The 19956-nt window shown below is 40.8% G+C and overlaps 1 protein-coding gene across 13 annotated transcripts in view; it reads left to right on the plus strand.

Moving 5' to 3' along the window:
• Nucleotides 1-19956, plus strand: part of FGGY (FGGY carbohydrate kinase domain containing) — a 478496-nt gene that overhangs the window by 393508 nt on the left and 65032 nt on the right. For all 13 annotated transcript variants that reach the window (XR_012646580.1, XR_012646582.1, XR_012646581.1 and 10 more), the window contains 2 exons: nt 14608-14715; nt 17396-17457. Coding sequence is in view for 10 of the 13 variants with exons in the window: in XM_075002919.1 (XP_074859020.1) it covers nt 14608-14715; nt 17396-17457 (170 nt within the window). In the remaining 3 variants the exon portion in view is untranslated. The remainder of the gene's footprint in view (nt 1-14607; nt 14716-17395; nt 17458-19956) is intronic.

Raw genomic sequence — 19956 nt, forward strand, 5'->3', positions numbered from 1 at the left:
CCCAGCTAATGAAGACATTTTACATTCAGGGAGGGCTGCATGAAATGAAAACCATATTTATTTTACCACCCTGTTAGAGGTTGCCCATCCTTTCTGTACCCATGACTCAGGCACTGCAGCTGGAAAAGGTCACAGAGCGTATTTGGATGCCACAGTACTATTTCTGTTCAGCACGTGGCCTTACAGGGGTTACATTTCTACATACTTTTTTAAAAAAGAGCACAACACCTCAAGTATTTCTCCTATTTTCTTGCATGAGGCCATTTTCCCCTTCTCTCTTGGCAAGAAGATCCTTCTTCACTTCCCTGTTGTTGGTGTTAATTTGCCTGTTTTTGTTTTTTTTTTGAGGGGGGACAAGTAGAATATTTTCACTAGAAGGATGTATAGAAGAGATTGTTTTGTGTTTTAGACCCCCTCCTTTATTCTATTAATAAAGGTTAGCAAGATATTGGTGAGTCTTGGAGGTCACAAGCAGTCTGTCTCCCAAACCCCAAGCACTTACTTGCAGAGCTAGAAAACCGCAAAGCTTAAGATCCTGAAATGTAAATAGGAAGTCCAAGAGTTTACTTAAGAGGCAGCAGTGCGGAGCCTGTGTAATGTTTACTTCAGCTTGCCTCCCAGCCTTTCCTACAGCCTGGCAGAGATGAAAGGAAGGTTCTCTGAGTAAATGAGTTGCTAAAGTTTGTGTTAGGAGCAAAGTTCCTTTGTTGATGGCCTAACATAATTCAACTCAGGTATGTCTTGAGTTGAAAGAGTGAGAGGTTTTACTCCCCAATACTTGGCCAGAACTCCATCTGTGCATGAGAATATAGTTGAAAGCAGTATAATATCCGTATTGTATGTCAGTAGATACTATGTAATAACATTTCCAAAAATCTCTGCTATCAACTGTCCTTGGATGGAGAAATATGCTTTGGAAAATCCACTCTAAAACGGGACTAAGACTAAACTGCAGTCATCTCTTTGATATCAGTGAAAACGGTTTGTTTGGAAAATTCCATTGGACGTAGTAGTTTTTATTCTGTGATTGACAGCCAGCTACCCAGGTGTGGCATAAAGTGTATATTGGGATGTCCGAATCAAATGCCATATACTTCTGCAATATTATCTCTCTAAGGGTCTCAAGGAACTTTATAGGTAGGTAGGAAGGAAGGAAGGCTCGTAGCTCCTCTGTGTAAGAGAGGTGAGATTTATTCTAACTTTATATGTGGGAAACTGAGGCACTGAAGAGTTGAGTGTTTTTTTTAAATGTTTGTCTCTTTAGATTTACAAGTTGTGCACTTATCTTGCTGTCTGAGAGCATACAAAATATGAAAGACCAAATCTTCTCCCCTCCCTGTGGGTTAACCGCCACAAGCAAACATGTACTGAAACATGTCTCCTCTCTAGCTTCACCAAAGCACATAATCAATGAGAGTATCCCAGTGTAACTGAATAGATTGAAGATCTACTCGTTCATTATGAAATTCCTTTCTTGACAATATACAAGCCAGAATTTTAATTTCTTTTTTTTAAAATGTTGTTTTTAACGTCATTTTCCTTTGTTTCCTTTTTAACATATTTTAGAACTGACTATCAGAATTGACAGGTATGAAATTTCTTCTAACCTTAAAGTATCCAATTTTGTTACTCTTCTCCTGATTTAGAAAAATCTGTTAGCTTGAGGCACAGGGTGGAGAGAAAATCCTAGCTTCTTATCAGAATGACCTGCCCTAATAAAACTGGGTAGAGGATTTCCTTTAGATCACAAACAGCTTTGTGTGATTTTTGTCCTTCTCCCTTGCTGGCCTTCTCTGCTCATGTGGCAGAGCAAGAGATTATTAAACCATTTTTTTCCATGTGTCTAGACTTCATGGTGGAAAGAAAAGGAGAGGTTATAATGACCTTAATAGTAACTCCTGGGACCCTTAATTAAATCGTAATGAAGTGGCTAGAGTGCAGCCGAAACATACTTTGTAAGGTGGCTTCTTGAGTCAAGACAGTCTAATAGCTTGTTTACAAATGAAATTTTTAAATTTTCAAAGAAATACAAATGTTTTGATTTTGTGTTGGTGGGATTTAGAATCACAGTGTTTGCAACTCAGTAGTAAGATATAGTGGCTTCAATATAGAACTTTTAGACAGAAGTGAGTTTTGTTTATAACCATGTTACCTACTTGCTATATGATCATCTCAAATCACTTACCCTTCTTCTGCACCTGGACTTACCCACCTGGAAAGTGGAAACCACTGCTCATATTGCACCATCAGGGTGTGCAGTCTTAGCATCCTAGTGAAGAGTAGGACCAAGAAGATTAAGAAGAAGGCAGTCAGAATGCTGAAGGCCAGGCCTATTTGGTAGCTGAAGAAGAGAATGGAAAGAACTATGTCAGAGAGATGGAAGAAGACAGAGTACAAGGGTAGGTGAATAAGTGAAAAAGGTGTGGAGATAAATAAAAATAGAGGTGTAGACTACAGAGGGAGAGAGTGATGACAATAAATAAATGGGGGAAAAAGTAGGAGAATGCACAGCTATAAGATTAGTGAGTCGTCTTTAATTTAGCTAGGCCCTGCTTTTCCTCTTTTCCTAGCAGAAATGGGGAAGATAAGAAGCTTTGGAGGGGTCTGTTAGGGTTCTGGAGTTGTCAAGGGAAGGTAATTGAAAAGGATTTCAAGACGGCCTTTTCTACACTAATACAAATAATAAATAATTTCCAAATTGAGCATCAATAGGGATAGCAATAATCATAGATGCTGGGATTAGGGATGCTGGGGTGCTGCTGTTTCCCCTGGCTTGAAGAGGGATTCATTATACATAGTATTTTCAGTTTGGTTTAATGACTCTCAGCACCCCCACTACACAAATTATTTCAGCACCCTGGCGATGCTCCTATCTCAAGAGTGCTGGGAAGTTGAATTAATGGTCTGTGAAGTGGCTTGAGATTCTGGCATGACAGGTGCAGATGGTAAGTGCAGAGTATTAACAATTTTCTTGGCCATGTTGTGGTACAAATTATATTTTTTGAATTTCTATAAACAGCAGCAAATCAGGAAAATGCCATTGATAGCTGGTACAGGGTTGGGGAGTTACCACAAAGGACTTCCATTCTCCAACCAGTCTTGCGCAGGCCTGAGGAAGCCACAGCTGTTTACCCGAGTTTCCTCTTCTCTCTGTTAATACAAGTAGGGATGAGAGTAGCACCAGTTGGGATCGGATTTATTAGCGAGAATGTGCAGTAGTTGTGTGACCAAAGTACAGTGATGCATTAGCTGCTGTCTTCATTTCCATGTCAGCCGAGAATCACAGTTTACTCTGAGGTCATTGTTTATAACTGTGGGTGAAATCCTGACGTCCCCTCTGTGTTTATGCAGTCCCTGGAAGTTTGCCTCCATAATTAAGGAACAAGTAAATACTGAATAAGGCACTCGGTATTTTGCCCATTTAATTTTTCAGATAACAGCATGTTTAAAACACAGCGTGAGACTTCACATCCTGTCTGTATTGTAAATGCTCTTTCAGTAATAACTAGTGGGTGCAGCTGAAGTTTTCTGTTACCAGTTGGTGAGATACTACTGGTACTAGTGACGTTCCCCATTGCAAATATAGGGTGTAGCACCTCAAACCACTGATGCCTAATCTGCTGGTAAAAAGGGCTGTCTTATAAATGGTACTCCACTGTGCACTCACAAGGCACACAAACATTCACGCAAGCTGAAGAAGATAAACCAGCCGCACTTTTGAGAGAGACTCTACTTGGTATGGTTCTCATTGACTTCAGTAGGAGTTATGGGTGCTCAGCCCCTTACTGGTTTATTATAAAGGATCACATAAGTCACAGTGTTGATATAGGGGAAGTGTTTATTATAATGTTGTAGCTTTTGGGGAGTTCTTATTTTTAGAGCGCTTTATCCAGCAGCTAAACTCCAGTTCATGCCGGAGTGTCGTCACTCTGGTTACATCTACACTTGCATTCCTTTTTCAAAAGAGGAAAGCAAATGAAGGAAATGGAAAATGCAAATGAGGCACTGATTTACATATCTCATGCTTCACTTGCATAATCTCTTTTCGGAAGAGAGTCTTGCAAAAGAAAAAAAGCAGTGGAGACGGAGCTCTTTCGAAAATAAACCCAGTCTTCAAAAGAACCCTTTTTTCCTATTTGTTTGGCTGAACCTGGAGGAACTCTGAAGACAGTTGGTAGCAGAATGCCAGTTTGTATGGCATAACCTTCAAGAAGGGATATGGGACTGGGTAAACCAGGGGTCAGCAACCCCTGGCATGGATGCCAAGAGCGGCATGTGTGCCAATTTTCATTGGTGCATGAGGCCAGAGCTCAGCCATCCTCCCCCATGCATCCGGGAGCTTGCTCCAAGCCATTCCAGCTGTGGATTAGCAAAAGACCAGCTGATGCTACCAACCACCACCTAAACGATAAATCTTGATTTATTTATTAATGAAGCAGTTGTAAGAAAGACTACTAGTGACTTTTAAACATATCACTGGCACTCAGGTCATACATAGAGGTCAAAAGGTCAAATTTTGGAACTCCACCTCGGCAAAGTTGCTGACCCCTGGGGTAAACCCGATAAGTCTCAGAGCCTTGGTTGACGGACTTGAGTATACAGGGCTCACTCTATGGCACTAATAATAATGACATAGATCTTGCAACTTAGCCCGGAGCTCAGGCACTGAAGCCCACTTTGCACCATAGGCTCCAGATACTGAGCTCCAGCCTGAGCCACAGTGTTGAGAGAGTTGTAGTGCAAGCCATGTCTGCCAACGTGGGCTCTGAGTCTAGTAATTGCAGGCTGCTACTTACTATGTAGACAAATTGCTGGAAGTGTTACATCTCTATCTTGGCTTTGGCCCCTGGTGTTATAGCCCAGCTTTCAGGCAACCCAGTTGCACTCTAACCAAGCTGGCGAGGACTGTTCCTATTTGAGGCTGCCTTGGAACCCTTGATGGGGAGGGGTCTGTGAAAAAGGTAAGGTAACATGGAGCTCTGCAGGTTTCTTTGTTCCTCGCTCCAGCCACACAGATTTCCCAGTGTGTGCACACACTCAAGCCCAGCCATTCACCATCTACTGTCCTTCACCTTGTTCCTAGACTAACGGGGAGGCTTCCATGACATCTGAAGGGGTACAGTGCTGCTCGTAGTCTGATCTTTCACTGTGTGTACATTGCACATGAAAAAGTGTGGTCTGAACTCACTTCAGCTAAACTACAGTAGTTAATTTTGGTTAAAATAACCTCAAAGGTATGGGTATCATGGTTTTTAACTTGGGTTAGCAGCTCAAGTTCAACCCTAGGCTGTCCTGTATGCTTTAACTCATACTGTGACTCCAAGCTGAAAATCACGATATTGTGTTGTTACTGCTATTTTAATGTGAATGAAGAACATACATTTTTCCCCCAGTGTAGCTGTAACCTGGGTGTGGTTCTGGGAGTTACAATCTGAGTGGAAAGGTTTTGTATTAAAAATACATACCCCAAAGTTCTTCGGAGACTCTGCCATTGTTCTGCATTTGAATTGAAGTAAGTATTATAGTAAGGGTTCTTAAAAATACTTTAACTAAGCTTTTAACTAGCAGTTGTTAATGTTTCCTTTGAAAATATTTCTGGTACTCAGATTTCCTATATGACTTTCAAGCATGGATTATTTGGCTCGTTAGTTAGTTGGAAATATGAAGAGGAATTAGTCCAGTTAAATTCCTGGGAGTTCATCATAAACGTGATCACAGTCATGAAGTATGCCATTTTAAAGATTATACTTTAACTTCAGGACACATTAGTGTCTATGTAAGGGTTACAATCTCCATAAAGAACAGTGTTTTTGCAATGATGTCTAGTTTCTATCATTGGAAAAGGAGTAAAAATAATGGGGTGGTACAAATTGGTGTGTGGTTCTTTTGAGGCCCAGTATTCCCCAGTGAGCTATTGCAATGAGTGCAGGGCTGGGAGTTATCTCTTGAGAGTCACTATGCAGTATTCCTTTAGAACTGCACAAAATAGCATTTCAGTTGAGGACACTACTAGACTCTTAGAAGCTATCGTGCAACCAGACAACCTTTCAGTCCATTTATCAAAGCACTCGTAGTTCCCATTTCAAGGCAGGCGACACAGTAAATATGATTAAAAAAAAAGGTTAATCTGTATCCAGACATTTCATTAAATAAAACGATAAAATAAATCAATGCAGTGCAGCGGGTGCTTAAGTGCTTAGCAAAAAGCTTCTGAACCCATTAGGAATTTACTGGTTTTTTTTTAACTCAAGCAACAATTTAACAGATTAAACCTTTTTTTTTAACCTTTGTCCTTTGGGAATAAAAAAAAATAATTACATGACATGGTGTGCCTGGTGTATGCCTGCCCACACCCAAGCTGAAAATGGATTTAACATTCATGCACCAATGAAAAGGGACCAGAGTAGAAGTGTAGGAAACAGACATCATGGGACCAGGCAAAACTTATCTGGTTGTAATATTTTTACTATCTGACAAGTCTCTCTTGAGCAAGCTTTGTCAGCTCTGGAAATTGCGGCAATATTACAGAATAACAAAGAACAATAGAATAATCTGATGAAGTATTGAAATGTGTTTCTCTGTTAAATAACATTGCCTTGTTTTAATTACAGCACATAGTTTTTAAATAAAGGGTAGATAGCTTTGTCCTTGAGATATGTTGGTCACCCGTATAATGTGGGGCTCTTTGTCTCAGGTGGCAGATCTCTTTCCAGGAGTAAGCCAATGTAGTCTGACAAGTAGGCAGAGCTGGTCTACGAGGGGCATGGTCAGGTCACCAAGGGTAACAATGATGTACTATATCCCCAAACAGCCTCTGTGAGATGGTCTTCCCCCAAGTGCAACTTAAAGCTGTACTTCCCTGGAGGAACTTCTGGCCCGGTGGCTGCACATACACAACCTGCAACCAGTTAGAGACAAGAGCCAAAATAACTTTGGATAGAGTGCAAAGACCCATTTATTTTATGTATTTATTTTTATCTATCGATCTATATTTATTTTTTTATATCTTTATATCTAATATGTGGCTCAATGCCCTCCCTCTCCTCCCAGAGCCAGGCATTCCCCACCCACCCGCTCTAACCCAAGGGTTGGCAACCTGCAGCTACGGAGCCACATGTGTCTCTTTCAGGACTCCGTTGTGGCTCTGGGGTCTGCTGCTGCTGCTGACTCCACTTGCTGCCACTGAAATAATGGAACTAAATTCAATTGCTTTATTGGTCAGCAGGGTGGCGGGAGGGATCCTCCGGCTGTTAAACCAATTCTATTTAGTTCCACTATTCAGTGGTAGCAGAGCAGGGAACTGCCTGTGCTGCAGGTGGGGGAAGTGCAAAGCTCTCAGGAGAGCTGGTGGGAGGGACGTCACAGTCTGCCTTTTTCAGCTGTACAGACAATTAGTGGCACTTCTCATTATAGAGTCTCAAACAATAGAAACAGCTTTTTAAAAGTTGGGTTCCTAAAGTGAGGCACCTAAATCCATATTTGGGCGCCAAAGTAGTTGGCAGCTACTGAAATGCTCAGCCTGTATATAAATGATACCTTAAGGATACCTCTGAAAACCAGATCACTGTGTGTATATTCAGGTTGAAGATCTGGCCTCCAAATTTGAAAATATTATCCTAGACTGGTTTTTCTGTACAAATCTCCCTTAAAATACAGTCTAAGTGAAGGTAGATATATCTTCCATTGGGCAAATCTTGTGCTGTGTTGAGTGTAATAATATTTTAATTATGGTCATGGAATTAGTGTTAAAATACCTTTCCTTATTTAGTTTTAATGAACACTTCATCATGGAGAAGTTAACATTTTGAGAAACTTTCCCTCTAACTCTTGTTAGGTAAGAAGGTCAGACTATACACATATTGTACTGTTCCATTATAACCCATCTGAAACGTGTGCAGAGATGAGACAGTCAAGAACATTGTTACCTTATGATGCATTAATCATACATCCTGTTTAGGTTTATTGCCAGAAGAGCAGTTAATGCTTCATGGAAAACTTAGAAAATGAGAAATAGTTCTCCATAAATGTCATTTATCTTTTGTTTCTGTTGCTGTAAGTGGTGGCATTCAGGATATTTACATGCAGAAATCTTTAAGAGGTTGTCTACTTCTGCCTGACAGTTCTCTTTCTGTGGTATTATAATTAGATGAGAGTCTGAATTAGAACTCTAAATCCCAGAGCCAGATGTGGGGCATTTTCAGATTCCAAACTTACTTCCGATCCAGCATTACGTCGGTCTATCCCCAATTCTTGTAACTGCCATAGCAACAAGCTTTATTGTCATGAAGGATTTGTGGAATAACAGCATCAGATGAATGGTCATAATTCCTGTTGTCATACAAATATCTTTAGGCCAAATCCTGAGACCCTTAGTCTATTTTTACTCTTTCCTTATTCAAGCAAATTCCCATTGACTTCAGTGACCTGAATGGGGATACTTATTCGTGGTTGCTCACAAGCACAAATGTTTGCAGGCATTGCTCTAGTATCATTTCAGTGTAACTTAGTTGCTATGGCTAGCTATGTGATTTGACACCACAGACACTGTACAGCGAAGTAACAAATCAACTACTGCTATAGATTCTATGCTTTATGGAGAACATAATCAAACTAAAACATCAGCACTGTCTGAATTACAGGTTTTGTGGTGTTGAAAATATACACACCTGTAACCAACTTTGGCGTGAACATTTTCCCTTTCTTTTGAGTGTACTTCTGAGCTACCAGCTGTTCATTGTTTTTTTTTTTTAAATATTTTGCATCAGGCTGCAACTTGAAATCCATTCCATTTTATTGTAGAAGTTATTGGTGTATTTAAGTATATTTTTACAAGGTTAGTTAAGCTTGTTTTAATTTGCCTTGGAGAATTGCCTCTAGGATTGAAAAATAGGTCAGTTTTTATGCCCATTTAGTTCTTGGCCTCTCTTTGGCAATTGCAGCATGGCCATCTGTGAGCTAGAATGAGTCCTCTCAAATTAACATAGGCTATTGAAAAGTCACCAAATCCTCATAATAGTCAATAGCTAAAAACATGAGCTGGGTTGAAACCAGAGACCTGAAGATGAAGGACTCAGAGTCCTGCCCCCCTTTTATTTATTTATTTTGCTTGATCCTCATTAATTTTTTGTCATAGAGGTGTGTTCACTTGGCTGCACAGGACACCTCTGTTAGGAGCCCCAAAATAATAAAATGCTTACTCATACCCATCAACATTAAAGCCTTAGGTTGCATGAATATTCATATTCTCAATATGTAGTAAGGCAAAGAGTTGGAACTTAAAGGACAACACTAGTTAATGCAAGTAGTTGACTTGTCAAAGATCAAAGACCAGAGGTGTAGGCTGCATTTATTGGTTGGTGAGTGATACAGCATTGTTCATTCTTTCTGTCCACTCTCCCTGAATATCTCGGATCTTGTTACTTATCTACCTTACCCTAACAGCAGCCGTTATTGTTCTAAACAACCATCTGTAAAAGCTGATAGATGGGGAAAAAAATGTCAACAGGCTTTCTGACCTAGCTCCTCATTAACAAGCATACAGGGGGCCAAATGTTCTGACAGTATATTGAGGGCTCAGTTCTGCTGTCATGTATGCCAATGTAAATCAAGAGTAGTTCCTCTAAAATCAAAGACATTAGACCCCTGTAAAAATCTTGTGAGTGAGAGGAAATTCCAACCCTGATACTGTAACTGCCGGCTTGTCACAAAAGCCTTGAATGGATGGAATGGCGAAAATAGAAAAAGATACACATGTATGTGCCCTATTAATACAGAGATTTACTTTTCAGGTGGTAGCCAACTTAGAGTCACTGAAGAAATTCTTGTAAGGCTACACCATCAACTCATGGAGTCAACTAAGAAGGAAAGTTCTCCTGGAATTCACACTTCCATAAAATTGCTCTCGCCATCATAGCCTGTTTGGTGTTTTTTGTTTGGTTTGGTTTGGTTTTCTGGGTTTTTTTTGTTTTGTTTTGTTTTGTTTTAAATCTTGTCTCTAATTGCATAAAACTGAGGAGGAAACATCTGTGCATGCCTAGTCATTTATGGCTGTTCTGGCAAAACAATACCAGCTATACTAACTCTATATTGCTTACTTTGTGATTTCATTTCATAGACGGGATAGAAGTGAAGATGATTCTGTGCTGCAGATGTCTCTGTTCTGCTCCATTCATTATTGGTGTCAAATGGCAGGATTGAAAGCTTACATGATCTTAATTTGGATGAACGAAAATGACTTTATTGATTCACTTACCTATATGTTTCAAGTTAGCTTTTAAATATAATTGTTATGTAATTTGTTTCATCCACATAGACTTTTGCAATTGAGTTTGGGGATTTTTTTAAGCTATGCTAAAAACTTTACAAATCTCATGCCAGTGGGATTTAAACTGGTCCTTTGGTACCATAACATAGTTCTATATAACATTGTATATTTCATAGCTTTTTTACATTCTTGTGCATTGCCATATGTGCTCCTGATGCTTTCTGATCCCAGATAGTTTGACATTGGTTTTCCTAGCACCCGCCAGGGTTGAAATCCGATCTGAATCTCATCCAAATGATCTATTCATAACAAAAAGTGCCTTCTGGCAGTTGTACCGCAGCTGAATACTGTTAAACTGAATTCATCATTTCATTTGTTTCTGATTGCTCTGTAATGTTTACATATTTCACATATTAGTATAATCTTGTATAGAGAACACACTGAGGTTAAACTCTCTCAGCTAGAACTCTTTTTCATTTTATCCTCCCTGCTAGAAAATGCAGAACTTCTCTTTCCCTGGAAGAGCAGAAATGTAGACTCCTAGAACTGCAGGATTGGTCATGGGCCCTCATGAAAGGACTGAGTAATACTTAGACCATCCCTGATAGGTCTTTGTCTAATCCTTAATGACAGAGATTCCACAACCTTCCTAAGCAATTTATTATCAATTGTTTAACCACCCAAACAGTAAGATTTTCCTAATGTCCAACCTAAACTGCCTTTGTAGCAATATAAACCCATTGCTATTTTTCCTATCCTCAGAGGCTAAGGAGAAAAGTGTTTCTCCTTGCTTCTTGTATCAACCTTTTATGTGCTTGAAAACTTACATAACTTCTCCTCTCAGTCTTCTCTTCTCCAGACTAAACAAACCCAATTTTTTCAGCTGCCACTCATGGTCATGTTTTCTGGTCCACATCTTTCTTGAAATGTGGCACCTAGAAGCTGACACAATACTTCAGATGAGGTCTAATCAGTGCAGAGTAGAGCAGGAGAATTACTTCCTTTATCATACTTAAAACCCACTGAGAATGAAGGTTTTTTTTTTTTTTGTTTTTTTTTTGTAACAGTGCTGTGCTGTTGACTCGTAGCTAGCTTGTGATTCACGGGAACCCCCCACATCCCTTTCTGCAGTGCTCCTTCCTCGGCAGTCATTTCCTTTATTAAGTGTGCAACTGCTCGTTCCTTCCTCAATGGAGTACTTTGCATTTGTGCTTTATTGAATAGCGTCCTGTTTACATCAGACCATTTTTCCAGTTTGTCCAGATCAAAATCTGTGGGAAATCTTCAGTCTTCCCAAGGATTTTTGGTACATGGGGGTGGGGGGCATAAGATTTTTAGGAAGACTTAGAGAGGGCAGAAATTGATCTCCAAAAGCCTCAGAGAATTACTGTTATTAACTGTCACACACAGAGGGCAGTATTATTTCTGATTATATTTAGTTCACATAAGTGAGTACAGACTAGGGCTGTACATGCTCATAGGAGAGATCACCACGTGAAGAAGTCCAAATTTGTTTCACACCTCTCATCCCAATATCTCTGAGAGTAAATATCATGCAGAGGCCTTGGAGCCATGAAACACATGGGTTTTAATAATGGCTCTGACAATGATTCTCTTTGTAACTGAGGGTAAGTCATTTATCCTCCACGTTTATCAGTCTCACTCTTTGCAAAATGAGGGTAATTATATTAATCTACCTCATCAAGGAGATAAAAACTGGCCCAAGGGAGTGACTTAGGTGGTAAGTAGTTAATCAATTAATGTTTTGTAAGGTGCTTTAAAGACAAAACCGGTTATCTGAAGGCTAAATCTCATCATATTGAGTAGCAGCTTAGGTAAGATGTGAGGCAGAAAATCTGGATCTGTGTGTGCATACCTAAGGTCAGAAGGGTGACATGTCTTATTCACATTAGAAATAAAAGTCACCTATTTATAAATCTAACATGGCAGTTTTTGCCCTGCAGAGTCTAAATATTTCTCCAGACTTCAGATAGACAAGTAATATGTCATTAGTATTGGTCTGAAAGTTAATATGGAAAGAGTAGGGGGCTAATGCAGGAAAAAATTGTCTATTTAAATCCAAAACAATCATAAAGTAGGGTAGAGCTGCAGCAAATTTTGCACCCTTCCCCCCGCCCCCTGGTGAAGGCCCGTTTACTTCAGTGGAGTTACATGTGATGTAAGTCGAGACAGAGTTTAGGCTTTTCATTATGAAAATATAGACGACAGCTGCAGGGTGGGTTGGAGGCTTCAAACATCCCCCAAATCTTGTGCATGGCAGGGAAACACCAAGCTATTTTGTTTACATTGTACATGCAGGTGTGGAAGATGATTCATCCCACTGCTCTTCAAAGACTTTCTACATCTGTTCTGATGAGTGACAGCTCTCCCTTTCCACTGAGAGCACTAACTGGAGTTCCACTCCATAGCTGCCTAGCCTGCCAAAGCTAAGAAAGTACACGAAGTTGTTTGAGGAGGGGGAAGCTGGAGGGAGAGAGAACAGGGCAGATAATCTGCAGCATGATCACACAACTTCCCTTGTCCAAATGTAATTAAGAGGGAGAGGAAGGGGAAAGCTTCACCCTGCAGAAGATATAAGAGTCAAGTCCCATTGGCTTTATTTACCAATGCACTCATTTGTGCCATACATGCATTGAAAGGTTGCTGGAATGCACACAGATGGTATTTCGGAAGTAAGACGATAGGAAAGTCTCAGTGCAACTAGATATGAGCCAGCCTGGAAACATCCTGTCCTGGCAAATTCCCGTGGGTAGTTTCCAAATGTGAAGCCTGGCTGCTGAGACTCAGAATCCACTGCTTCCCACCAATACCAGCTCTAAAGGCAGTTCAGTCTTTTAAACAATCTGCTTCTTCTTGTCACTGCTGGCAGAGTAGGAAACAGATTGGGAATACTCAGTAATTTAGGAAACTTGGGAAATAACAGTGCAGTAAAACCAGTGTTCCAGTTGTCCTGTAAATCTCTTATTTTCTCATTTTCAGAGAGCCATTCGCCTTGGCATACTTAACCTGATCAACCAATCTGTTATCCATTATATGTAGGAGGGTAAGATCAGAAGTCTGAGCCTCTGGTTAGGCTAAGGATCATTTCTAGAACTGCAGGTTCAGCTCAGCCCTCCATCCTTTCAAGGCAGATAAATGTACTACTGCAAAGTTTGGTGCAGCGAGACAAGGGCTTGTCTGTTCTGCATGGTCCATCCCCTCTTCAGAGAGACTGTAGTGTCTTGGATTGGATCAGGGGACTGTGGGTCAGAATTCCAGGGCTTACTTACACTGGCAGTTTTTCCTCATGTCCAGCCTAAACCAGCCTTTCTGCAATTTAAAGCCATTACAGTATATAAAAACAACCCTTTGTGACCTTTTTGAGGGATCCAGCTGCTTGGTGTCCTGCGTGGCTTGTTGAATGCAGTGGCAGAGCAGCCATACTTGCTCCCTTTTTATGAGATCTAGCTGCAGTCGGTTGTGCCAAAACATCAGTCAGCATGAAAGATCTTCAGCAAAATTATTTCAAAACATCAAGTCCAATAGTATGGGTCTATCTGAGTGAGATTCTCTCACACACAGTTGTGTTATTCCCCTGAGAAATCAGTGTTTGGAGTTGCTGAGAAATACTTGGGGAACCAATTTCTCTTCTTTGTTTTCTAACTTGATTTTATGTGACTCTTGAGAATCGTCTATAATTTAAGGCGGCTTGAACAGACTATTATTTATGCAGAAACTTTTCTGCTGGTGTGTGTGTGTGTGTGTGTGTGTGTGTGTGTGTATACGCACACACTAAACGTGTGGTGTGCATACGCCAGTAAGCTTTGTCTAGAGGGCATTCCCTAAGCTTTCACAAAGTCTTCTCTTGCGACTTAAGTTTTGGCCCAGGGAACTCCGCATTGCATTTACTGGGAGCAGGACTGGGACTTGTGTGTACAATCCGTGTTGTAGTGGTGGGTCATACCCTATGGACCATGAAGTTCCATGTTGAATTCCAGCTGTGAAAATTAAATTTAGAGTGGATTTAATCAGTGATTGGTGTCTAATCATCATCTGGCAATGGGAGCCTCATCCCGTTAAAAAGTTTATTGAAACTAATAATGTATTTTGCTGGAGATACAAGCATGTTCCTAGTTAATACTCACTAAGGACTTGATCCTGAAAATCCTTACTCATACACACAAGTCATTCTGTTGCCTTTGATGGGACCACTCACTGGAGCAAGAGACATTAACATGAGTGTCTACAGAATCAGGTCCTAATTGCTGTCAAACGTTAACCCTTGAAATACTGTGTCAAACAGAGGGCAGCTAGAATAAGTATATCCACTGTTGTCTTTCCAGATAAGTAATGCTCCCATTTTTGTACCTGGCGTTTGGGGGCCCTACTATTCAGCCATGGTGCCTGGATTCTGGTTGAATGAGGGAGGCCAAAGTGCAACAGGGAAACTGGTGAGTCTGCAAAGCCTTCTGATGAAAATACAGGGCTGTTGCCTCGGTTGGTGTCAATCAGCATAACAGCACTGAAGTCAGCAGTGCTATTTCAGTTTACACCAGCTGAGAGGCTGGTCTCAAACATCATAGTGAGATCAAAGTAGCAAATGTGCTACAAATGGCACTAAGCACTTGGCCGCTTGGGCGTGGTTACTAAACTCTGTTAATTTTGAGAAGAGTAGGCAGATGCTGTTGTGTTTGTCCCTAGGTTATGGGAGTAGGGAAGTGAGATATCAAGGAATAGTCCCCTCTTAATACCATCTCAGGTTCCAGGCACAGGCCTAATCCCTTGTGACAGTTCCAGGGCTGCTCACAGGTCCCTTCTGAGGTCTGAACACTAAAAATTCCTTAGGGAATCCTCAACTTAGGCAGGGGTCTTTGTGGTACAAAATGGAGGCCAAACAGTCTAAGTATACTTGGCTGTGTCTACACGAGCCCCAAACTTCGAAAAGGCCACGCAAATGGCCATTTCGAAGTTTACTAATGAAGTGCTGAAATGCATATTGAGCGCTTCATTAGCATGCGGGCGGCAGCGGCACTTCGAAATTGACACGGCTCGCCGCCGCGCGTCTCATCCAGACGGGGCTCCTTTTCGAAAGGACCCCGCCTACTTCAAAGTCCCCTTATTCCCATGAGCTGATGGGAATAAGGGGACTTCGAAGCAGGCGGCGTCCTTTCAAAAAGGAGCCCCGTCTGGACGAGACGTGCGGCGGTGAGGCGTGTCAATTTCGAAGTGCCGCTGCCGCCCGCATGCTGATGAAGCGCTTAATATGCATTTCAGCGCTTCATTAGTAAACTTCGAAATGGCCATTTGCGTGGCCATTTCAAAGTTTGGGGCTCGTGTAGACGTAGCCCTTGAGCGGAATGGGCTTCTGACTCCCACTGCCTGATCCTTATAATATAGTACCAGATACCCAAACCTTGAAATGAGGTGATTGGTACTATAACCTCCTTGCTGAACCTGTTCTACCAGGCTGGCACACTAAAGCCATTGCCTTCTCAAAGGCACAGCTTGAGGGATCAGTAAATGGCCTTTCTAAAGGAAACTCTTCTGCAGGCTTGTAGGAGTGAGCTTTGGAGCCATGGTCTGTTCTCTCCCAAAGCTGTTCAGCAATTGACAGGGCCTATCTGTTTTTCGGCTCTTACTGGACCCATGATATGAAGGTCAGGGTAACCTCGCCCACACCAGCTCTTTAAACCCCTTCTTGCCAGTGTGCAGTTTAGTCACCTGTCACCTCCCTACACGCAAGAAAAATTGAGCTGGCATTACTGTTCTCCCAGACTATACCCTACTCACATACATTATGTTTCAGAACTGTGCTTACTGATGGACATCACTAAATAAAATTAATACAATATATTGTGGGTAGAAACATGTTTATGTCTTATCCTATATTGTCATCTGAATCTCTCCACTGAGTGCAAGGGGAAAGATTAGATATGCAGATACATAGTTATCTGTTGCAAGTTTTCTCAGCTCCTAATTTTGCTGGGAAAAGTTGCTTGTGTAGATGTGGCTATAATGTATTCTGTTGCATTAACCAAGAAATAAGATGTAATCACGTAATTTTGCACATCCACACAGAGGCAGAGGTAATTATACACAACCAGCCTTAACTTTGCCATTTCTTGATTTGAGTGTTTTACTATGCAAACCTTATTATCATTGTCCAGACACATACATGTACAGGCACATAACCACATTTTATTTAGACATTTACTATGAAATATATAGGCTATTCCAATCAAATATTTTCTAGACAGACTTGAATAGTTCATACTGATCAGTCAGCCCTGAATTGGCTTGCTCCCTTTCAGTCAACAAACCTCAGGGCAGCCCACAGCTTTGTTTCTAACACCATTTACGTTTTTATAAATGACTTTCTTTCATCTACTACACAAACTCCAGGGGGAATCAAGATGTGTTTACTTCTTTTCCTGTATACAGATGTGTGTGCATAGTTAAAATAAATTTTATTATACTGTTAACACCCAAGCACCCAAAGTAATGAATACTAATGAAGATTAAACACATGACCTGACTTGCTGCCAGTAAGCATTGCCAAGTTATTTGCCTCTATATTCAGTGCTCTGGGTACCCATGGCTTTGCCTCATTACCTTTATGAATGCCTCTGAGTGAACCACAAAAGCTGCTAAATTACCATTTTGAAATTCCACACAGTCCTACACAAAGCTTTTTTTTGTGTATAATGTTAGACACCTTTCCAGAGAGGGTCCATTTCACACATTGACTGTACATAGTCTTTTTTTAACCTTGAGTTAATTGATTGCCATGACAAAGAACACATTTTAGTGTCCTTGAATAAAAGTTTGTGGAATGTCCACGCTAGCTGTTAGCAATGTGTTAGCTACTTCAGGTTAACGGGGAATCAATTATTTGAGAAGATATAAACTTACAATTCTGTTCATTTTTGGTATGTCACTGTTAAACTTTTTGATCCCACTGAAATCAGTGGGAGTTTTGCCATTAGCTTCACTAAGACCAAGTTTTAATACTTCATGAGTTGTCTGGATTTTCTTTCGTCATCGTAGAACGATGAAGGTTCAATATATTTTACCAAGAATTAATCTTTAAATTTAATTTTTTCTAAACTGGTGGTTTTTCTTCTTTTTCAGATCGATCATGTAGTCCGAGGCCACGTTGCCTTCCCTGATTTGCAAGCAAAAGCCACAGCCAGGTCACCACTCTTATTCCTTTATCTAAAAGTCAGCCTTACAAAGATTATTTTGACACTAGATTGTATCTTCATCCCTGTACAACAACATTTCTATTTCAGAACATGGGGCTCAGCCAAGCTGGCTGTGAACTCCGTACCCTGAGCCTGAGCTGAATCAAAGTATTTGGAATGGGTTTGATAATGAGAATTCAGGGATCAATGCTTTAAAGACCTAAATATTCACCCTTCAGTTCAAATATGTACAGAAATGGCTGGCCTTTTGTTTTGCGCATCAAAGTTGTCTTTGCGTCCAGTCTAATATGTCTCTTGGTAGCACACTACGTGCTCCATTTTGAGGACCTGGGTTCTTAGAGCTAGTCGTGCCTTGTACGTCAGAGGCCGCATTGTCAGGCTCCAGGAATGAGGTTTAGCTTATGTTGCATGATTGAGAGAGATCTGCTGTGTGAGAGAACTGCTAGTCTATGAAAAAAAGACTGGTACATTGGTGTAGAGAAGACTGCAAATCCAGAGTACAAAAGATAGTTAAAACCAAGAGGTGGGTCTCCCAAGTACTAGTTATGATTTGCATGTGTCTAGCATGTGTGCTTGAAGCATCTGCTTTTCTAGACAAATTCTAATACTGCACTGAATGAGAACACACAGTTGGCACAGTGCAAAATTCTTGTGTTCTGAAGCAGGGGGAGCTTTATTGCTTTGTATACAGAATGTAAGGCAATATTACTGAACTCCATAATACAGCCTAGCATCTTTAACTCTTATTTGAGGCTCAAGCACTTAGTAAAACTGTGTAGGCAAGTGTTGATAAAGAGGGTCATAATATTTTATATAGTTAATATAGCAATGGTATTTCTATAATGCTTTCCAGACACTGCCAGTCTAATGATATATTTTTGTAGCTATAAATTTAGTAAACAAGCCACTTATAAATTCACCTTTGTCCTCATTCCTCCAAAAAAAGGTAGCATTAAAGGACTAACTTAAACTGACAGAAGCCAGGAACTCTGCAGTTCAGGTTGAAATTCCATTCTTAAGACATCACCTTGTACCTAGCTATTACAGAACATGTAGCCTAAAACTTCATTCGCTGTTTTGAAGCATCATCACAGAGAACTATATCAGCTGAAATAGCCAAACAGAAGGGGCTTATTTAGTGCAGAGTTTTGGTCTGAATTTTCTCTTTTCTCAAGTCAAGGCAGATTTTTAATATTAATATAGGGTCTTGTTTTGGTTTTGGGAGTTGTTGATGGGGATGGGATTGTGAGTGAGTTGCCTATAGATCTCTCTTAAGGGTTTTAGTTTGGGGGAGGGCCTATTTTGATATACAGGGCCAGATTCTTCATCATGTATACTGGTCCAAACAGTGTGTAAAGTGGGTATCAAATACCAACGCATCAGGATTTTCAGGTCACATTTGGTGGAATTTTAAACCCACTTTGCAGAAGTGTTAATGACTAGACAGGGTGCAAGGCCATGAAGAATCAGATCTGTTTTCTCTGACATTATCCTATAGGTACTAGTGAAATAATAAAGCACCATATAGACAGGCTAGAGTGTAGACTCAAGAGGGGAGATGACTTTGTGGAGTAAGCATCAGAGTTGAAATACCTCACCTTCCTAGAATCACAGTTCTAAGCCTGACTGGATTGGATCACCCTGTCATTTTTCCACAGTGGACATAGTAAGATCCAGGTAGCTTATATTGTTTGGATCTCTCTGTGATGAGACCTTGATAAACAAGACCCTGTGTGCTTAGTATATTTTAAATAATGTGTGATGATAATATTTGGCAGTTCTTTCTGTCTGTGGATCTTAAAGCCAGATTTTCAAATATCTTTAGGGACCAAAATGCATAAAGGCACTTCTGAAAATCCTGGTAGGTGTCTAAGTGCCTAATTCCCGTTGATTTAGGAAATCTTGTCCACAGAACAAACATAAGGTATCATTTTTTTTGTGTTACTCCTGTTCAATTTTAAAATGGTCAAAGAACAGCTGGCTAGATGACAGCCATAACTTATGACTTTGCAAAGCCCTAGGTTATGGAACACCGTGCCCGATCCAACTACTGCTGAAGTTAATGGGCCTCTTTTTCTGAACTAGGAAAGTACTGACTCAGAAAATTAGTAGCACACAGTACTGCCAACATGAAGGGGGGCAAAGAGGCAATTTTGTAGGGGCTCGGGTGATTTAAAAGGGCCCAATGGCCCCATCCAGTGCCATGATAGCAGCAGCCAGGAATTCTTCTGGGCCTTTTTAGATTGCCTGGATGGCCATTAGTGATGGATGGTAGGTGAAGCTGCTGGCTACACTCCTCTCTCCCACATTCTCTTCCCTTGGTGGGAACCACGAACCTCTCCCTACCCCTACCTGGAGAAGCCCAGACTCCCCTTCCCCTGGCCAAAGGAGCCCTCGGCCAGCTGCAGCTGTGCCTGTCTTCACATCCCCACACTCAGCCTGCTCTGGAGAAAAGTGTTTCTTCAGAGATGCTTTTTGTATGGCCTA

The sequence above is a fragment of the Carettochelys insculpta genome, chromosome 9 (genome assembly GCF_033958435.1).
Source record: "Carettochelys insculpta isolate YL-2023 chromosome 9, ASM3395843v1, whole genome shotgun sequence".
In the NCBI taxonomy this organism is placed as follows: Eukaryota; Metazoa; Chordata; order Testudines; family Carettochelyidae; genus Carettochelys; species Carettochelys insculpta.